General features: G+C 38.9%; 1 protein-coding gene across 1 annotated transcript in view; it reads right to left on the bottom strand.

Annotated features, from left to right (window-relative positions):
- The window catches only part of LOC131922040 (ras-related protein Rab-3C-like), a 122,972-nt gene that overhangs the window by 24,925 nt on the left and 78,657 nt on the right, over positions 1-19,390 (bottom strand). The window contains exon 2 of the mRNA XM_059276763.1: positions 1,468-1,586. Coding sequence (XP_059132746.1) covers positions 1,468-1,586 — 119 coding nt within the window. The remainder of the gene's footprint in view (positions 1-1,467; positions 1,587-19,390) is intronic.

Below are 19,390 nucleotides of genomic sequence, written 5' to 3'. Positions count from 1 at the left end.
TGGTATTTAATTGGGCCTACCTTGGAGTTATGGCTTAACTTGGGAGTTTCCTTTTTACAGTAGTCAATGCACTATAGAGAGGTTATACAAGCCTTCTACGTCTCTCAGTGGAAGATAATTGCTTTTCATATACTTCCTAAAGTTGACTTTTGACAATTTATATCTCTTTCTCTTTTGAGTTACTGTTATCAATGGTATACCTTCATGCACATGAAGTATGTACATGTGTGTGTGCCTACATGTGTGTGTATATAAATGTGTGTATATGCATATGTGTATGTATACATTTACATGGATATGGGTGAGTATATGTATATATGTATATCTGTATGTGTAGATGTGCATGTGTGTATGTATATGTATGTGTACATGTATATGTGTGCGCATGTTATGCATATGTGGGTATGCATGTGTGTGTGTGAAAATGTATGTGACAGATGTAGATGCTTTCCCAGAACAACAATAATCATATTCAAGAAACAACCTAGAGCAAATTCAAGTCTCTAACAACATCAGATTCTGGTACACATATAAAATCAGTGGGTAATACTAGTATAGAAAATAAAAAACAAATCCTGTTTGTTTTGCAATATAGTGCTCATCTGATGCTTCTTATAGGAGATGGATTGTGACTATTTAGCATTTAAATGTTGTATTTGCTCAGCCATCCCTGGATACTAGGAGCTCCATTCTGGAACTTTCCACAAATTTCCTGTTCTTCTTAGCCCTGGGCTGGAATTCACGACCGTGCTCTTACTATTCTGCGAAGGTAGGAAAAGGAGCTCACAACAGAAAGTCCCCTACTGCACATCACACTCACTATGGATACAAGTATTTTCACAGAGTCTGATAGAGCTATGAGTCAGAAAGGGTCCGGGTGTGATTCTGCTTTAGTCCTAAGTCCTTTCAAATGCTCTAGTTTGAATAATCTATTTAACAAAACTGCTAGAGAAGGAATAAGCAAAGGCTTCCTCCAAATGTCCAGAGAGAAATGTTTCAGGCTCTGCGGGCCACACGGGTCCTGCTGCAGCTACTTACCTTGGCTTTTGTGGTGTGAATGCACCACAAAGAATAAACAAATGAGCCTGTCTGTGCTCCAATAAAGCTTTATTTAAAGAACAAGTTGTGGGCCAAGGCCCACTAGCCTTAGTTTCTAGATCCCTACATTAGATCAATAAACTTCCAAATCATTATTTACATTTTAGCAACACCTTCAGTTCTGTAGAAGGAAGACTCATGGGATGGAAAGCCCTGAAGTAAACAAAAATGAAGAAAAGTCACTAAAATGACTTCTCGCCAATCTTCTGACAATGGTTGTGAGCATGACCAACTTTTCTTTGGCTCAGGGCACAAGTGGGATTGTAGTTCATAATAAACATACATAGGACATTGCCCCATAACCGCTGCTGTGAGAGGAATAGATTGTCAAATGGAAAACTATCACCATTTATAATGGCAGCAACTTACCAATCTTGAACAGCGTTGAAGGATTCTTCATTTGTGATGTCATACATTAAAATGAAGCCCATGGCCCCTCGATAATAGGCTGTGGTGATGGTCCTGTATCTTTCCTGGCCTGCTGTGTCCTAAGAAACAAAACAGTGACACCATCTCATAAAGGAGGCAAAAGACTTGGGCGGAGCGATTAATTATTTCCAGAGAAGTCACAACCTCATCTAAAACTGTGTGTGTATAACGCACAGCTGATTTTCTTTTAGTTCTGTTTTTTCTATTGATACTCACAAGTCAGCTCTGCAGTACTCTGAGAAGTTCATCCCTCCCATCCTCCCTCCCTCCTTCTCTCCTTCTCTCTTCTCTCCCTCCCTCCCTCCCTCTCTTCTTTCCGTCTTCACTTCCCTCTTTTTTCTATGAATGAAGACCAACGCTTATTCCCCACCAACCAGCATAAATCTATAGAAAGGAAAAACTTACACCCGTCTGAAATTGGTGGCTCTTGACATACTTTAAAGCTAGAGGGATACCTCGGCCACAACACTATGCCTTTATAAATTGTTTGTCCGTGAATCCCAGCTGGGATGGGAACAAAAGGAACATGTTCCTACTTTTAAGGAGGTTACAGTTCAGTGTCAGCTTAATCAACTGTGAGATGACAATAAAACACCTTCTTTCAAGTCTGAGTTGGATGAGCAAATGTGAGCTTAAGTTCTTGCCCCTCTATTTTATGGCTAGGGGTCATAGACGAGTATCTAATCCTTTGTAAACTGAACCCTTTTAAAGCTAAGCAAGTGCACTGGGGATCCAGAGCTCATACAGCACAGGATAAAAACGGGCTAATAAATGACAAGGGGAAGGTTTCATTCCTAAGATGCCAGGGCTAACTTAAGATCGTAGACAGATGTCAACTTACAAATGGAGGAAGTAATGTCTGCACAAGTCAAGTCATGGCATGTGGCTGTGATATCAGGATTCTGAGATCTGCAAGTCATCTAAAGGGCTCTGCTACCCATCACAGACACTATACAGGAAGAACTGGTTCCTCAGTTCACCCTATGGCTCCTCCTCTGTTCTTTCAGGATTGGAAGCATCATTTCTAATTGGTTTTCCTCTTTTCCACCTTTTTGGAGACTGTGCTTAGCTGCTTCTCTTTTCATAAACTCTTTAGGAACTTGGTGTTTTGAACAAAAATTGCCTTCTTTCTAACTTAGTGTGGACCGTCTTCCTCACTTATCCCTAAGATGCCTCTTATAATCAGAGTGCACCCCATATCCCTCTAAGACCTAGTAGGCCTTGGAGAGAGAGAGCTCACTTGTTGGGTGATGCAAAAACAGTTTTCCATACCATCAAAAGGACATTGAGATCTCATGGAGCCCATGTTGGATTTTGAATTCCACCCATAGACATCTTCCTAGTTGGATCCTAACATTCAGCAATGCAGCAGAGAGGAACATAAGATTGTGCACAGCTCTTTAGTAGTTTGTGTGGCATGTTCTTCAGCAACTCCAGGTTCAAAGGAGGGTGATCAGAGGAGGCTGGGCTCAGTCAATGAGACTAAGTGGCCTAGAACCAACTTAGCCAAGAGTGTGACTCCACAAAGCCAACGAGAACACATGCTTCTCTGGAGAAGGCAGGACTGGCCTGATTAAAGCTCTGATTAGAGAAAATAAGGATTCAAGTTTGGATGAAACAGATCAGAATGTTCAAATGCACAGCAATTAAGGAAAGCTTGTGAGGAAGCTTTGAGAACCCTTTTAGAAAACAACAGAAAAGGAAAGTATAATAGAAGCATGTTTATATTGTGCCAGAGAAAGCAACAATTAATATCTGTAATAGGTAAAGTAGTATTAAAATCATTAGGAAAAAATGTATATTCCAATGTAAATGGCTAATTAGTGAGAAGTCATATTCTAACCATAATAATAGAAATAAAATCTTCCCAGTTACTTTCTAATATAATGAGGGTTTCTTGGCAATTATTTCAATATTTTCTTGTGCTTTGCTTAATGTTTTATAAATATTATGAAAATGTAGGTGCCTAGGATATCAATTGCATATAATTGGAACAAATACAGAAACTGACTGGGCAGAAAGAAGCTAATGTTGAGCCTTTTTGTGTGTTCTCAGAAAATCATGCACTTCATTTAGTCAACAGTATATATAACCATAAAACCAAGAAGAAGACACACAAAAAATGCCAGAGCCAAAGTCCCGATGAACGTGTTCAAAAGAGCAAGGGATAGTCAAAGACATGGTAAGATGTTTTGTCTCTCTGGGGGGCAGAACCCCTTTTTCTAGTCAGATTAGATTATTTAAAACCTTCCCCATCTTCTTCCTGACTTCATACTGTTCAGAACATATACATGGATGCAGCGTACTCCTCCTCCCTTCAAGCAGCTTCAAACAGCTTTCTTTTCTTTTCTTTTTTCTTTTCTTTTCTTTTTTTTTTTTTGGTGCAGGCTGACGATGCCATGCTGGCTCTCTTCTCTGCACAACACACAGCTTTTCTCTCATTTTGTCATAGAGGAAACTTGAAAACACACTGGAGACACTGAGAAAGGTGACCCAGACCTCTGTCAAGTGTGTTTTCAACAGAGCCTGCTGATAAATATGTTGAAAAACTGTGGCTTTTTCTTTCTGACCTTTCCTGGTGATAGTGTCCCCTTCTTACAGGATGTTAATTTTATTGTGATGGTAAAGACACTATAATACATCAGTTTCACATCGTGGCAATTTTTAATTGTTGAGAGAGCAAAAAAACCATGATTCCATTATACTATAATTGAAATGTTACAGGAAGCTGCTGGAAACCACAGGGTTGAGTAACCATTACATATCAAAATTTGGAGGAGGGAAAGACAGAGAAATAACTTTAAAGAAAAAAAGAAGGCAGAAGAAGATTTTGGATGGAAGTTAAGACACAGCATGGGGCCAAATCTCCAACATCATTCTGACTGAAACAGGAAACACAATCCAATTGGAAGTATTTGTCACTAAAGCAATCAGACAGAACAAGAAATTGTACCAAAGAAGGCAAATGTAGTAAGAAGCACACACAGGAAAATTTCTCCCAATGTGAGGACAATATGAACATTAAACCTCGTCTAATAATCTCACACCAAGCTGCCTCCGTACTGGCTTTGATATTGAAAAGAATTTCAGGATTGCAAACGTAATACCATTTTCTTACCATTCTACTGGGAAGTCAGCAAAACACTTCGTTACATTTGACATTTACTAATGATGATAAAAGGTTATATTTAAAATAAAGGAACATTTTATAATGTCAAGTGCCAGTACTGTAATTAAACATGAACAGCCCAGAAGATAGCTGGGAAAATGGCGTCTGTCCTCACTGTGCTCAGACATCTTAGTGCTGTTCTTCTGCTTGGTTTACTAACAGCTGGGAATATCTGTTGGTTTCCTATAAATGTCATGGGAATCCCTCATAGAGAAAATAATGGATGGGAATGTGATTACAAGATGAGAAATGTTTCTTCTACAAGCAAGACTGTTTTTCTTCTCTTTATAGAAAAAAAATCTCTTTAGTTAGTTCAAATATATTGCTATACAAATATTGTTTCCTGGAGTCATTTTTGGTGTAATGGTGGTTTTGATAGCAAATGCTTGACTATCTGTCAAGACCAGACCTGCAAAATGGAAAATATTAGCAGCTTGATAAAAAGTAGCTAAGAACTCTTTCAATGTGAACTGTACCATTTCTTTCTTTGTTTTTTGCCTTCAGTGATTTTCTCCAATGGAACTTTCTCTTAACTGCATATACAGCACTTTCAAAGCATTCTGAAGTCAAGCAGAGATAATGCACAGTTTTAAGACTGCGGAAATAGCTTTCATTTGCAAAGTATGGGTTACACTACAATTTATTTCTTCTTCCCCTACTTATTTCCACATCAAATTAAAGGGAAAATGGAATGACCTATCAGCAAAGAAATGTAACACAAGATAATCACAATCAAAATGCATTTATTGAATGTCTATACACACACACACACACACACACACACACACACACACACACTCACACAATTAGATTGAAGAACAGAACATAATGACATGAGATAAAGCAGGTATATTTTATAGGTGGAGAAACCAAATCAAAGTGCATTCATATTAACTGAATGGCAAAAGTAATTTGATTAAAATAAATGAAGTCCATGGGAAATCATCAGAAATGAGGACTGGGTAGAAACACTCTAACCCAAGACATAAAACCTACTTTCACCAGTGAGTGTCCAAATGGACACAAAGAAAGTGGAATAAGGATCTAGTCATTTAGCATTTGTGTTAGTCAAGCAGGGGGTGATCTTTTAACTAATATGTAACTACACTTTTACCTCAAGGAATTGTTTGGAATAAACAAGAAAGATTGAATTATTTCAGTATAGTTTGATATTACTATCAATCCATCCCCCAATAAATCTCAATTAAGCATTTATTAATAGCCAGGAAGGTAAAGATATGTTACATATACCCACTCTAGGTAGATTTGGAATGTTGCAAAGTTTTATCCATTAAAAGAACCTTATTAAGCAGAATACCATTGTTCCAAAAATAAGAAATACTCAAAATTGGGAAAAAATATTTGCAAAGAACCAGGCATCATAGTGATTTAAAATTGTGATAGAGACAGTCTACTGACAGATGGAGTCCTTTAGCTCAGTGATTGCTATGGACTGGTTATCTTAAAGATTTCATCCAGGCCCTGCAAATATGAGTTCATTAAAGAAATGGTCTTTGCAAATGCAACCTAACGTAAGTGAGATCATACAAGCGTAGGTGCCTTCTACGCCTGTGAAGAGAGAGTCTTCATGAAATGAGAAGACACAGGGGCTGGAGAGATGGCTCATTGGTTAAGAAGATATACCGCTCTTGTAGAGGACCCAAATTCAATTCCTCACACCCATGTCAAAAAGCTTGGAAATACCTAGAACTCCAGTTCCAGGGGGATATGATACCTCTGGCCTCTGTAGGCACCTGCATCTACATGCACATATCACTCCCCCAGACCCCCACACACATATAGTTAAAAAAAGAAAAAGGTATTCAAGCAAAAACAGAGTCACAACACAATATACATAAATAAGAAAACCATAAAGGCATAGAATAGGATTGGAACAATGCATCTGCAAGAGAGGCTATGTCAAGAATTGCAGGCACTCTCTAGAGACTAGAGGACAGGCAGGGAAGATGGCCTCTCCTAGACTGCAGAAAGCAGGGCCCTGCCTGCACTACAAAGTCAGATTCACAGCCTCCAGGAGTGTGGGACAATAAATGCTGGTTGTTTAGCCCAATCAGTTTGTGACACTTCAATAAGCTGCACTGGGGAATGAATGTGGTCACTGATCCCAATTTCCCATCTTCATGAGCAGAGCAAAAGCAATAGAAATTTCACAGCTATCTGCACAACCTTTATTAAGTTACTGCAGAAAAAAAAATAAGGAAAATTAAAGGTAGCCCTACAGAGAGATCTAAGCACTGTCTCCCTGTGCCATCAGGAAAGATAAAATGCTGAAATATACTACCATATTCTACTTAAGTAAAATCAACCATTTAAAGAGACGATTTGATATATACTGGTCTTTTAAACATTGGATTGTCTACCTACCTACCTATTCTCGTAATTAGCTCCCATTAGAGAATGGAACACTGTTGTTTGTGACAAGATTTATGTGTTTCCTCACGTTAGAATTTTAATCCTAAATGTTGGAGATACTGTTTAAAAATAGACAGTTAATGTCATACCATACAAGGAGACACAGCTCCCTTAAAAAGCAAAATAATGATTAGACATCTTACTTTATAATATGTTACTTTCCCCAACATGTATTTAATTTTTCATTCCTACAAATAGGCACGAAGCAGCATTCGATTTAGTCTTATGAGAAGAGCAAAAAAAAAAAAAAAATAGGAGTCTTAAAAAATTTATGTTTTCTTGCTGCATACTTTTGTTGGGAGTGATATAAGAACTTTTTCTTTATCACAGTTAGTCATCCATTAAAATAAAATTTACAAACCACTTTCCCCTGCCGACCTTGTTCAAACAATCAGCGTGAATCCATTTACACACACTTTGTTACACACACATCGATGAGAAGGAGCCCATGTTTCAGAAAAGAACGGTAATAAGCTAGCCTCTAAGCACTCATTTAATCAAGCTAAGTGTTCATCTATCCTAGTATGAGAGATCTTATTGATCAGATTTAACTTGCTATAATGTTTAGCTGTGAAATACTCAAACCTTCATTTTACAATGGCATCTACTTCTAAGTAAAGCCTAATAAATTCAGCCTGAGGCAGAAGGATAAAACTTGACCTATTATTTCATAGTAGTGTTGCCATGGCAATTCATCTTTCCTGGCAGAGAGGAACAGCCATATATAGCTCTTTTAAGGGGGTCTTTGACTCTGCTGTCAGTAACACCCTGACGTATTTCCCTATTCTATGTTTCTGCTTATGAAACTCCAAGACACTTTTTAGTAAACATGACTTAAACACTCAGATGAACTCTCTTTATGAACTTAACAAAATTCACTACCCAAACTGTAAAAGGCATTTTTTCTCATTTCATTTAAGGAGTTTTGTTTTTCTATGATTGTTTAGCACAAAGACAGACACACCATTTCTACTTTCCTTCTAATTAATCTTTTTTGACATGCTTCTTCCCAGCAGGAATTTGATTATGCTCATTTTTTTTTGAAATCCTGAGGCATAAATACATAAATGCAGGCAATTTTGAACTTTCAGTCAAGGTGGCTGATTTTTCTTCTTCACAGAGTACAATACAAAATGCTTGCATCAGATAAAATTCACTAGGCTTACAGGGTAACAGGCTTGTTTGTGAGACTTTTACCTTAAGGTGGCTGCTAAGATTCAAAGCGATTCCTCACAAAGGATGAAAGCTTTCAATCAACACAAGCCCAGAGCTGTGGCAGGTTGGATGGTACCTAATCATGTAATGGGGAGTTGATCTGCACTGAATAGGAATAACTGTTACCTGGAGGACAGCCAATTTGAGAAGGGGGAGGCAGAAGAGAGAAAGAAATCCCCAAAATTTAGCGTTATGGCTATTTTATACGAGTGTCCCCAGAAACAATAAACACCACAGTGAGGAGTTGTACTGGAGACAAGTTGCAGTTAATCTACGGCCGGAAAGCCTGTCTCACAGTTAAGCATGGCGAAATAGAAGGTATTCTAATGAGGAAAAGGGAGGTCAAGAAAGGTTAAACTTCCATTCCTTGCCATTGTGCAAGGAGAGCCCCGGGTGGCTCCAGGAAGGTGTTACACAGAAAACCAGCACTGTGCTGTAGGACAGGTGCCCAGAAGCAGCCAAGGGGGAAGTGCAGCTTCGCATCTGTCCAGGTGGGTGGGCCTCTCCCATCTCGCAACATTCCTTCTGTCCCTGCCAGGGAAAGGAGGAACGGAATGTACAAATGGCTTCAAAAACCCCTCTTCTTATTTTACTAGCAGTCTGGGAATCTTGTCTTTCTTATGATTAGATGATCTGATATGAATATGAACGCCAAACTGGGTATAACAATGGTGATTTCAGGTAGATTCAACCATCCTGAGCTTTAGTTTTTGTTTTTAAATGATGGCCTTCATTTTTTTTTACTTTAAGAGAAGTTTAAGATGCTCATCAAAATTGAGCAAAAGGTATAGAGACTCTATATGCTTCCTTTTCCACACATGCCTGGCATCCCCCATTATGGACACCCTTGACCACAATAATACATTCATCACAATCTATAAACCTACACTGACAGGTCATGTCACTCAAAGTGCATAGTCTACCTTAGAGTCAATCACGATGTAAAATACCCCATAGAACACATCTGTAATGATGTGTGCCTATAAGTATCCTACCCTAAAAATGTTCTTCACTAGGCCTGATCTTGTTTTAAATGTAACAAAAGTGACAGGAAACCTATGTGATATATTCAATCATGGCTCAGGAAATGGCATAGGCAGTTGGGCAGAACATTGCTACAAATAGTGACACAGAGTGGAAATGGGTCCGAGAGTGAACGCACTGACAGGTATTTATCACTTGTGTATTTACCACTCATTTCCTCTCTAAAGGGACTCAAACAGTGTTGGAATATGGCCGAGATTTTTGTTTGGCATTTGAAAATTCAACAGGTTCTAAGAAGGAGCAATATAAACTCAAAGCTACTTTTTTGTCCTATCATCATATACAGACAAGGGAAAGGTTACTGAGGGCAAATTCTTGTTTGTACCAGAGCAGCCTTCATAACATGGAATGGAAGCAAAAAATTCAATTCATGACTTGATACCAGCTACATGATCTTGGGTAGCTAAATTCCTTTGAATTTCACTTTCTGGCTGAAATAATGGTATTGTTTACCTTCTCAAGGCTGTTGGAATAATTAAATAGCACATATTAACATAAAGATTGCTTGTGTGTATCAAGTATTCAATAAATGGGAACACCCCAGGCCCTGCAGCAGGTACAAATGCAAAGAGCAAAGGCTTTGTAGTTAGAACAACTGGAATCCTACCTTACCTCTGGGATGCACACACTGGGTGGCTTTAGAAATGTCCTTTAACCCCTCTGAATAGGTGCCTTGATTTTGAAAATGAAATAACACCTCATTCTGAGTGGAACCATAAGCATTAAATAATAACAGAGAATGCATAGTTATTTCTAGCAATAAGAACCAAGACCTGAAGGCAGCCTGCCAGATCCCAACAGGAAGTATGTGAATACAGAACTGGGCATATCAATAGAACATTATTCCTTACTCATCTATCCCCTAGAGAGGAGGAGAAAAGAAAGGCATTTGTCCTTCAGGATCATCTGTGTCTGCATGACTTCTTTTCTCCTTTCCTCTGCCCTGCCATAAAAAGAGAACAGTGTTCAGAGATGAAATGCACAGTCAAACACCTACCACGACTATCAGCTGGTACTGCTCATTGATTTCTCTACAGATTTCTGCTCACTCTTATTTCAGTGACTACTATGATCTTTAATGAAGCAAAAGACCTGATAGGGTAAACGAGTTCAAGATCAAAGCAGAATTTCCCTATTTCAAGCTGCTTCAGCTGACAAGAAAAACTTAAAACTAAGCTTACATCTGGTGAAGTATCTAAAATATAAAGAAAGAAAGGCAATGGGGAATGAACATGTAGAAATCCAATGCTAGAAAAATAGATGTCTCTACAGTGTCTCATTGTGTAGTGCACACAGGAGGATGGAGCACACAGCAGGAAGGCGGCTGTGAGGCAGATGCGAACAACATGAAATTGAGATTGACAGGGTTTGTCTGGGAAGCACCATGGAAAGCAAAGGGAAAAGAGCTACCTGAGAAATGGCTGGCAAGGAGGAATTCTTGGCATGACTCAAAAACATCACAACTGCTGTTTTCGTTAGGGTTTCTACAGCTGTGATACAACTCCATGACTAACAACCCCTTGGAAAGGAAAGGGCTTCTTTCAGCTTCCAGCTCTCAGGTCCCAGTTCATCGTTCAGGGAAGTGAGGGTAGGAACTCGAGGCAGGAACCTGGAGGCAGGGACTGAAGCCAAGGCTACAAAGAATGCTGCTGACTGGCTTGCTCTCCTTGGTTTGCTCAGCCTGCTTTCTTAAGCCATCCAGAACCACCAGGCCAGGGGTGACATCATCCCCGGGGCTCTGGGGCCTTCCATGTCAACCATTAATCATTAAGAAAATACACTACGGACATCCGTACAGGTCCATTTTCTCAATTGAGAGTCCCTCTTTCCAAACACTCCAGCTTGTGTCAAGTTGATAAAACACAAGCTAGCATAAGTACTAAGAATGATACACAGGTCTGGGAAAATGACTCAGTTGCTATGCAACTGTGAGAACCTGGTTCAGATCCTTAGGATCTTCTTAAAAGTTGCATGGTCTTGGTGTCCTGCCTGTGATCCCAGCAGTCAGGAGGCAAAGACATGGGGATCCTTGTAGCAAGCTCGCTATCCCGACTAACCAAATTGATGAGGCATATGTTCAAGTGAGGGAGGCCTGCCTTGATATACAAGGTGGTGAGCAATTATTGATAATGCTACCAGTTGTTGACCTTGAACCTTGACATTCACATTTACATATGTGCATCCATGCACACATGTCATCCACAGACATGAATATACACACACATACGCCAAAAATATGATATGAAATTATCTTTTATAAGCGGGTCCAATTCCTTGTTTCTTTTAAAACAATCCTTCAACTTAAATAATACCAAAACTATAACATTGTTATACTATAGCCAAATTTAAAAATACAAACACCAAAGGCAATTTAAAGTGGTTCAGGACTCGTTTCTGAGTTCTTGAGTCATAAGAAAATATGGAAGAGTATTCAGACTGAGGTCTCAGACAGCCTAGGATATGCTCACATGGGACTTCCAGGACTTCAAATTTCCTAATGAGATAATAATATAATGCCAGGTTTTACAAGGAATAAAGTGACCTTTGACCTCTTAAGATAAATTTCAAAGCAGACTTCAAGATTGCACAGCTGTTTAGATGACAAACCCTATGTTTTGTCTCCACATTTTGGTCACGTATAGGAACTACCTATAGTTGGCCTTGGTTGCTGCTTAAATAGTTCATTCTTTCCTCTTTAGTGATGACCAGAGACTAACTCTTGAGTTGACACTAGCACTTATCTCTATAACTAGAGAAACAGAAATCACAGGCTGGAGTCAGAAGCTTGCTAAGAAGTCAGTTGAAGAAAGGCTTTGTTGGACATAATGATGGTCCACCTTGAGAAGGCTTCAGCAAATCTTCGTCACCCAGTGGTGTCTTTCTACCAGCCTTCCTATCAGCTTTGAGGATCCGAGGGAGTTCTTAGAGAAGAATTGCATCTACATTCAACCCAGGACTAAAGTTGATTGAGGGAAATGGGGCCACATCCTCACCTGCACAAACTGGATATCATCCTGGCTTGAGGATTGGACTTCCTTCTGGAAAGGGAGTGCCACACTACCAGGGAAGGCCAAAGTGGAGAGCAGATAGTGAGCACTGTGTGACTCAGGGAACACTGTGGGACTCAGGGTCCCCTTCATACTGTTATTGTCATTGTCGGTTTTGAAAAAGATAAACCCTAATGAAAAGCAACAAGAATACAACATTTAAAATCAGACACTGGAACCCAATAACAGCTGATGGACAGAATAACATCTATAGCATTTATTCTACAGAATCAGGGTCACAGTCTGTGCTGTCAGAAAAAGCAAACTTCTAAGAGTTATAAATGAACCAACCCTACAATTTCTAGGTCAACAGAAAATAAGAGTAAATCAGAAAAATGAGAAAAAATCGATGTTGATGTGTGTCTACACTAGAAATGAGGCAGGACAGGTTCTCTATAGTTTATAAAACATTATGTTAACATTTCAAATTTAAATTAATGTGGCAGACCAGCCCCCACATTTATTTACTCCAGGGACTCTTGAGGAATGAGTGATAAGAGACCTAGTTAGAGATAAAGAGGGGAGAGAAAACACAGGATAGACTCGGGTGGGCCTGGATCCTTATCCACTGGCCCAGAACTTTATTCCAAAGGTCTGTTTATAACAATGCAAAGGGGTGGAGCAAAAGACCTCCCCCTTGCTAGTTATAGTCAAGTGCAGACCCTTACAAACACTTGATACTCAGGTCTGTGGTCCAATCAACCTCTTATGCAGTCCTGCTGGGTACAGTCACTAGGAAACAGTGGGCTACAACAAATTAAGAAAATAACTTTTTTTTTTTTTTTGAGGCATGGTCTCTTTGTGTCACCCTAGCTGCCCTGGAACTATGTAGACCAGGCTGGCCTTGAACTCACAGAGATTCATCTATCTTTGGCTCTCTAGTGCTGGGATTAAAGGCATGCATCATAACACCTCCTACTTCAAATTTAAGAAGAAAGGTTATCTAGGACATATAAATTTTTTTTTTCTGGGGAATAAAAGGCACATATAAGCAGAATTTAGGGCTTTTAAAAGGTTTTCATAGTCAAGAACTACCTTATGAAATTGCAGCATTGCAAATAGAGCAAACTAGCTTAAATCATTTCAGGAAATATCTAGCAGCCCAGAAAAGCATTTTCTCACATTTCAATTTTACTGTCAACATGGCTGGTGGATTGGGAAGCCAGGATGGGTGTTAGTGTTCTATCATTCAAATTCCCATTTTCATGCAAAACGTCCTTTTAGGGTTCCTGTGCCAGACAGTATTTTTCTTACTCTGCAGATTGTGCTGCCTGCAAAACCTGATGGGAGAATCAGAGCAGAGGTGTGGGCACTTAAGGACCTTCTTCAGGAAACACTGAAGCATCTCCAGCAGGACACCGCTTGGGCTGGTTACTGCAGGCCAAGGATTGTGCTGTGCTAATAAGGCTACACTGTGCCCCCTGTGTTTTTCCCTCTGCTCCAAGCCACAGGCTACAAGCACAACCTGCTGAGTTACCTCACAGCATGGGAAGCAGGCAGATGGGCAAGAGTGTAAGGTTGCATTTGATTAAATTCATCATACTTCATGGAAAGATGAAGGGATGGTTCTTGGTACCTAAAGATGTTGCAAGCTGCTGAAAAATGTGACCAGAAGGAGAGAGGTTTCTTTCCTTTTGCAATCACCCACTAGAATTCTGATGTTGCTCAGAGTTGGCCTGGGATGTCCTCTTACCTCTGCCTTTCAGGGAAACAGTAGGATACCAACCCCTTGTCACCAGTTTATTTATAAATTGCTTTTGACAGCAAGGTGTAGCAGTTTCAGAAGTTCTTCCTAACTAGGCTTGGCAACTGAGTCTAGGATCTGCACATTCTGATGCCGACAATTTTACCAGTGGTGGGGAAGGAAAGAGACCATAGGACCGAGAGATGCTTATTAGTGGTTCATCTCCATGGTTTGAGCTGGGGACTTTGGGCAAATCAATCAACTTCTCCACAGTAGTTTCTTCAACTAACAAATGAAGCTTTTGAGAACAGAAGGTTATAATGACCAAACGTGTTGTCACAAGTAACTTGGTAAGCTCGGGCCCTCACTGAAGTGGTACATGCAAGCTGCCTCCTAGTTGCTCTTTAGTTTTGCATATCTTTTTTACATACATAATTTGAGTTTTTAAATTCTTAAACTTCTCATAGAATGATGAAAACATTGATGTGGAATCCAATTTGGGAAATATTTTTCAAGATATGGCTATAAATCATTAGTAATCACTCCTGTTTGAAACATAACAGATAAAGAAATAAGGATGTTTTTATAAATGGCTATACTCTCCCAAAATATCATCCTTTACCTCAAATAAATGAAAAGAAAATGATGGTTGTGGTTGTACGGTTTGCTAAAATGTTGATATGTTTTACAAGTTCTTTCTGCCAGAAAAACCTACTTGTGAATGAAATGTCCAAGGTGGTTAAACCGTAAAGAGACACAAATAAATAAAAGTAAAAGGTTGCAATGGAGAAAGATAGACAATGATGACTGAGGTGGTCCCTGGAATCTTCTCTAAGTTAACTTTACAAAGGGATTAAAACCATTTTTACCCCCAATAGTAGCAATGATCACAGAGATCATTGACTCAAAATCAGAAGCATGATAATAATACATATATCATTTAGTGAATTTGATCACTTGTTTAAAAAGAAGCTTTTGCATTCTACAAGAGATTTGACTGCAAGATGTAAATTATTGGTAATATTGACTTGCAAAACAATAGGGTATTGGAAGGTTAATGTTGTTGTTATCTTTTAATAACTACATTAGATATTAAATATCGGTGTAGGAACAGGTCAAATAACAGTGATTTTTAATTTTGGGGGCAGGTAAGAACTTTCAGGCACAGATGCTCTGAAATTAATAGCCCATGTAAAGAAAGAGAACTATCAGATCATGAATTCGTTTTCCACTATTTTAATCACAGTTTTTCTCTTGTTCTATTTTATTTATTTATTTAAGTCTTTTTTCTTATAAAGTAGGATTGAGAATGAGGAAAATTAGCCATTTATTTATAAATAAAAGACATAAATTTGGGCTGGATGCATAAGGCAGAGGCTGAAAATTAGGCATATCCAGAGGTCACTCAGTCTGTATGGAGCAAGCCTAAGGCTATCACTCCACAAAATGAAGCTGAAACTGACTGAGCTCTACCCTAAATTAGTGTAAAATTAATGTTTATTATTAAACATGGCCAACGTGAGTTATCCCCAAACACAAGAGGCTTCTTCTGTACTTGGTGACTTATTTATGCTTTTCTCCAGATCATCCAATGTTGCCGGCACCTGATAATTTTTATTTAAATTCTAAAAGTTATCTAAATTGCTCTAGAAGTGTCATAAGAGTCAAAAGTCTCTCTTTTATATTTGAGGAACTGACTGAAGATTGCTATCTAGTATCCCCACCCTTACTCCCATTATTAAATACACCACAGGGCCATTGGGAGCAGTATGATAGCAAGAAAGGGTAGATTAAGCAATGGGGCCAAATGCAGTCAAGTGGCAGGAAAATGGGTACTCATGCATCAGCACAGAGACATGTACAATTCAATTTGTTCCCTTTCCAGATACAAACTAATTAACTTAGACATCATGGGGTACCTTTCTAAAAAGAAGGAGGGAGAGAGAAAAGGGAACATAGAGGGAACATCGGGGGATAATAGTGCTTGGGACTAAACCATTTTATGCATGGAATCCTAATGGAAAAGTGAATATTGTCCAGCTCTATTCCAGCTACAAGAGACTTACGTTTTCCCTTAAAAGATGACTTCTCTTAGCTTAGTTGACAACCATAAATGTTCATTAAAACATGCTTTAAAAAAAAACACAGATAGTAAACTCAAGTAAATCTTACTTCCTTTCCTGGTAAAAAGTATCCAGATTTCATGGTATAAAATTTATCAATGCTTTTAATGGTTTATGGAAAAAGTCAGCTCTGTTTTGATCTCTGGAGATTCCAGCTAACATGGGCACTGGAAAATCCTAGACCAGAAACCAGAAAGAGCTAGTTCTGTCTGCACTGGACATGGCCCTACAATTTTTTGCAATGAAATTCAGTCATGAGAAGCTAGCTAATTTTTGCCAGAAAAATAAAGTTTGCTTTACCTGTTTATAGAATGGGAATTAATGGTTTTTAAAAAATTCAATATTGGAAAAGTACCTCTCAACCTACTTTCATGTAACACACAATACAAGATCCTAAATAATTAAAAGGCTAGAAAAACATTGTAAAAGATCTAATGTATTAAAAAAGTACTTAAATCATTGTGAAAAACAATTCATTTCTGAATATGACATTCCACTGTTACTCGCTTTATTTTATAGGAATTGGAGTAAAAGGAAATTCACAGTTAGTTACTAATCAGTGTTCTCTCTGATTTGGCAGCTCTGGTTCCTATCAAGGTACTTCAATTTGGAAACCTTGCTGCTTCTCTTATCAGAATATTCCAGCAGGCAAACTTGGGCATTATAGGCCACAAAATTACATGCAAACTCTAAGTCCTACACAGTTAGCCAAGGAGATCCCAGTACTCTGCACTTTTCACAATTACCTTAAAGCCAGGCTTGTTTCTCTTTAAAGACCAAACGTGATTTTATAAAGAAATTGATTTCAAGGTTTGTCTTCTGAAAGTAAAGTAGCAAGGATTAAAACAGCATGGAGCATGAGGAAGCAATGGCTTGAAATAGGCAGTCCAACAGATAAGGTAGAACATGTTTGGGTAAGGAAGAGAGAACAGGGAGGCTGTGGTATGGGTACTAGAAGTCTTCTATTCAGGTTCAGGTCTTCCAAAAACCAGATGTAAGATGTACTCATTTAATCTTGTCAGTTTCCATGATTATCAAAAAGTCATGATTGAGTCATATTTCAAGAATTCTGCCTGTCACGTCTAGAGAATCCTTGGGGTCAGGGCTTTGTAAAGGAACTGATTTTTGGAGAGAATTTACATTGCTACTATTGGGTCCCTACAGAGCTCTTTTGGTAGATTCATTTTTGAAGGTTTTCTTAATTTTGGTGTAATGGTGAGCAGGCTTTACTAAGCACTGGAACATGTTAAAAGTAGCAATCCCCACACTCGCTTTTGATGACTGATTGAGGAGGCTGCTGTAGTCATGGGTACCTATGACTGACAGAGCCCTCCCACCCCAAGAAACTCTGCTGTGAACCTCATATTAAGACCAGTCTAGTGGCTTGAAAGAACTAAGCAGTTTCTCTAAGATTACATTTAGTGTTGAGAAAACTGCTTCATGAGGATGTTAAGACACAATAATCAGTCCAAACACAAATGTCTGGTAAATTTGAAGGCCACATGCTATTTCTAAGTCATCCCTTTCTTTCTTAACAATTGTTTACATTTCTCTTTCTCACAGGAACACACCTTTAGTTACTATGTATCATGAACATTTATTAGACTACAATGAAGGTTGTCCAGGATCGCTTTTTCTGTCAAAATTTCTGGTTTATAACCCCTAGTCATCATTTAGGTCAAAGCTACCCAAAAACGTAGAAGCTCTATAGTACAAACTCACTATTGTCAAAGTACATAGAGCTAGCTATTGGAACAGAAGATCTGAAAATATGCAAGTATTAATAGTCAGCTCTATAGGATTACTTATAGGGGGGCTTAAGTTTCTGCTCACTCCTATATGTCTTCTTCTTTTTTAACATTCTACTATGATCATCTCTTCAGAAAGAGAAAAAGGGAAATGAGAGGGAAGACAGTAGGGAAAGAAAGGACAGGAAGAAGAGGAAAACACAGAGATGTGTGTCCTGTACTGTGGTGAAAGACAGACAGACAGAGAGGGGGGGTCTGTGTGAGAGGAGAGTGATAAGGAGAAAGCACAGAGAGGAAGAGATGGGGAAAGAAAGATTGAGAGAAAGAGGAGTGAGATAAAAGGAGAAACAGAAATTTGTGGGTAGAAAGGAGAAAAGGCAAGAAAGAAAGAGAAGAAAGAGAAAGAGGGGCAAGAAAAGGGAGGGAGGAAGGGAGGGAGGAAGGGAGAAACACAGAGAGACATACACAGTACTCTAACAAAGACATCATTCTAGGCTGGGAAGTTACAAGTGCCGGCCTTGGGATGGTCCCCTGAGTGATTAAAGGAAATCAAGTGAGCCTCCTAAGAGTGGCACAGTTTGGAAGTGATTTTACCAGTAGATGAAGGTATGAAAATTCTGTGGGACCAAAGGATAGCTTAAAGTACACACCATGAGAAAATGTGGTCTGTTTGGGATCAGCAGGTAGTTTATTTCATGAGTGCACAATTTGCCTATATGGCAGTAACCCTGTAACTGTGATTGGTAACCCTCTAAGTGGTTCTCAACCTTCCTAATGCTTGCAACTCTTTAACACAGTTCCTCATGTTGTAGTGACTCCCAGTCATAAAATTATTTTCGTTACTACTTCATAACTGTAATTTTGCTACTGCGTTTTCCTGATGGTCTTAGGTGACCACTGTGAAGAGGGTGCTCAACCCCCAAAGGGGTCCTGATTCACAGGTTGAGAACCACTGCTGAGCTGTCAGGAACTGAGTAAAGTGTGTCATCATCAGCATTTTTTAAATTAACAGGATGGAACAAGAAAATATCAGAGTGTATTATACATAGTAGTTATTTTGTAAGGATTTCTATTTGAGAGAGAGAGTGTGTGTGTGTGTGTGTGTGTGTGTGTGTGTGTGTGTGTGTGTGTGTGTGTAAGTTGTTTCATGATAAAAAATATGTATGTTTAATTATTGATTGAGGTCAGAAAAGTTTTGAAGCTATTCCTGGTCCCTTGGAAGTCATGAGTGCCCAATGAAGAACAAAAGCCAGACTAGATTTGCATTTTAGGAAGAAGTCACTCTTGCTCTGTGATGAGTAAGGAAAAAGGTTCTACAAAGTGTTTCCTGCATTCCTCAAATCTAAGAGTGGACTACCTGGCCAGAGGGATTTTACTAGTGTGATTTCATTAGGGCTATC

This window comes from Peromyscus eremicus, chromosome 11 (genome assembly GCF_949786415.1).
Source record: "Peromyscus eremicus chromosome 11, PerEre_H2_v1, whole genome shotgun sequence".
In the NCBI taxonomy this organism is placed as follows: Eukaryota; Metazoa; Chordata; class Mammalia; order Rodentia; family Cricetidae; genus Peromyscus; species Peromyscus eremicus.
The sequence above is the reverse complement of the archived record's forward strand: the minus strand, read 5'-3'. Positions and strand labels throughout refer to the sequence as shown.